General features: G+C 39.4%; 1 protein-coding gene across 1 annotated transcript, besides 5 other annotated features; it reads left to right on the top strand.

The window, feature by feature from the left end:
• Positions 1 to 342: 342 nt before the first annotated feature.
• Positions 343 to 373: a microsatellite.
• A 122-nt stretch (positions 374 to 495) lies between these two features.
• Positions 496 to 517: a microsatellite.
• A 285-nt stretch (positions 518 to 802) lies between these two features.
• Positions 803 to 826: a microsatellite.
• Positions 827 to 830: 4 nt separating this feature from the next.
• Positions 831 to 884: a sequence feature (A-rich).
• Positions 850 to 990: a microsatellite.
• A 66-nt stretch (positions 991 to 1,056) lies between these two features.
• On the top strand, positions 1,057 to 1,962 carry Tco025E_05762 (fibrillarin; the record flags this gene model as incomplete). The annotated part of the gene is made up of 1 exon (XM_029372654.1): positions 1,057 to 1,962. One exon carries the CDS (start codon positions 1,057 to 1,059, stop codon positions 1,960 to 1,962), a length of 906 nt encoding a protein of 301 aa, XP_029227301.1.
• Positions 1,963 to 2,231: the final 269 nt, after the last annotated feature.

The following is a 2,231-nucleotide window of genomic DNA, read 5'->3' as shown; positions in this document are numbered from 1 at the left end:
AGTTAGTGGCTGGACATTTTTTTTTTATTCCTGAGCCGACCCGCCATTGAAGCATATTTCTGTCTATAATTGATAAGAATGAGAGAAGTGAGGCAACAGTAACGGCAAAAGCAACTTATACGATGAATATACATACATACATATATGTTGTACTTGACGCTTGCAGGCACTGCCTTTAGAGCCCAATTCAAAGTCTATTTATTTATTATCATTTTCTTCACTTGATTCTTGCGGGGGGTTTCCCTTCTTTTTTTTTTTTATCTTTTCGCTTAAAAGATAATAATACCAAAAAAAAGTGAAAACCCAAAGACGAAAATCATACTGAAAAAGCGTAATAATAACATATATATATATATTTATGTATGTATGTATGAAATTATTTGCGTTTTTTTTACTGTGGATTTAACTAGAGAGAACAACACGAACAAAAAATGTAGTCACGTTGTTATTCTTTAAGTTCCCTCTTTGTTGTTGTTTTTTAAAAGAGGAATAGTAATATATATATGTATATATATATTGCATCATTGTTTCCTTTGTAGGATGAGACATCTGAGTGAAGGAATACTTTGCGGGGACAAAATATGAAAACATGAAGTGAGTATATGAATAGCTAAGTATTTAATGAAATACAGATTTACGTGAATTATTTCATTCTGTCTTCTTTTTTTTTTCCTGTTGTTGTTGTTGGGAGATGCTTTGAGCCGTTGCTGGATCATGTGGCGTGAATGAGAATTCCGTTATTTACTTCAGCAAACGACAAATACTAATAACAATGATAGTGGAGGAATGAATTTCTTTTTTGAATAGTAATAATAATAATGTAATATATGTGTTTGTTTGTATGTATGCATTATTATTATTGTTATTTGTTTTTGTTTTTGTTTTGGCATTTATTATTAGTTTATTTTGCTTGGTCTTTGCTTTATTATAATATTATTATTGTTATTTTTTATTGAGTTAATATTGTTATTATTATTACTTTTATTACTACGTTTTTCTCTTCCTTTTTATCTGCGTATTAATTTGTTTGGCGACATCTAACTGAAGAGTAGCACAATGCGTGGCGGATTTGGTCGTGGAGGTGGTGGGCGTGGCGGATTTCGAGGCGGCGGCAGGGGTGCTGCTGGTGCCGCTGGACGAGGCCGTGGATTTGGCTCACGAGGCGCTGGAAGGGGCGGCCCGGGGCGTGGAGGGCGTGGAGGAGGACGGGGAGGCCGCGGCGGAGGCGCCGGCGCCAAGGTTGTTGTGGAACCTCACATGCTTCACCCTGGTGTATTTATTTCCAAAGGGAAGGCGGATTCGCTTTGTACCCTGAACATGGTTCCCGGAGTCTCCGTTTACGGAGAAAAAAGGATCGAACTAGGGGCAACGCAAGGTGGCGATGAAAAGAAAGAGTATCGACTTTGGAATCCATATCGTTCAAAGCTCGCCGCCGCTATTTATGCTGGTGTTGGAAGTATTCATATGAAACCCGGCTCAAAGGTTCTTTACCTGGGAGGTGCAAGTGGTACGACGGTGAGTCATGTAAGCGATCTGGTGGGACCCGAAGGGATGGTTTACGCGGTAGAGTTTTCTAACCGCAGCGGTCGTGATCTCGTGGATATGTCGAAACGACGACCAAACATTGTTCCCATTATTGAGGATGCACGTTATCCGATGAAGTACCGAATGCTTGTACCGATAGTGGATTGCATTTTCATGGATGTTGCCCAACCAGATCAGGCACGTATTCTTGCCCTAAATGCCCAGGCATTTTTGAAGAATGGAGGACACTACGTCATTTCAATCAAGGCGAACTGCATTGACTCAACCTTGGAAGCTCCGGTTGTGATTGCGTCCGAATTGAATAAACTAAGAAAGGACCGTTTAAAGCCATTAGAGCAGGCTTCACTGGAGCCATTTGAGAGAGACCACGCCGTTGTAGTTGGAGTCTATCGATCCGTTAAGAAGTCGACCGAATGATAACTGTTTTAAGCTTTTAAAAAAAAAGAAAAGAAAAAGAGCAAAACCAAAACATGCATACATGCCTCCTGAAAAAGAGGCATACACTGGAGAAGAGAGTGATAGTAAAAGGCTTCACCTGAAGGGGAAAAAAAAGAAGAAAAAATTCACGGGCAGACGCGAAAATCAAATATCAAATGATTCGGGATAAATTCATTTTCTTTTTAAAAAAAAAGAACAAAAAAGCACAAAGACGAGCGTCGCTTTATTGTGATGACCTTGAGTCTTTA

Source organism: Trypanosoma conorhini, assembly GCF_003719485.1.
Source record: "Trypanosoma conorhini strain 025E chromosome Unknown Tco_14.4_contig_00351, whole genome shotgun sequence".
NCBI classification, from domain to species: Eukaryota; Euglenozoa; class Kinetoplastea; order Trypanosomatida; family Trypanosomatidae; genus Trypanosoma; species Trypanosoma conorhini.
This window is presented reverse-complemented; position numbering and strand designations above follow the sequence as displayed.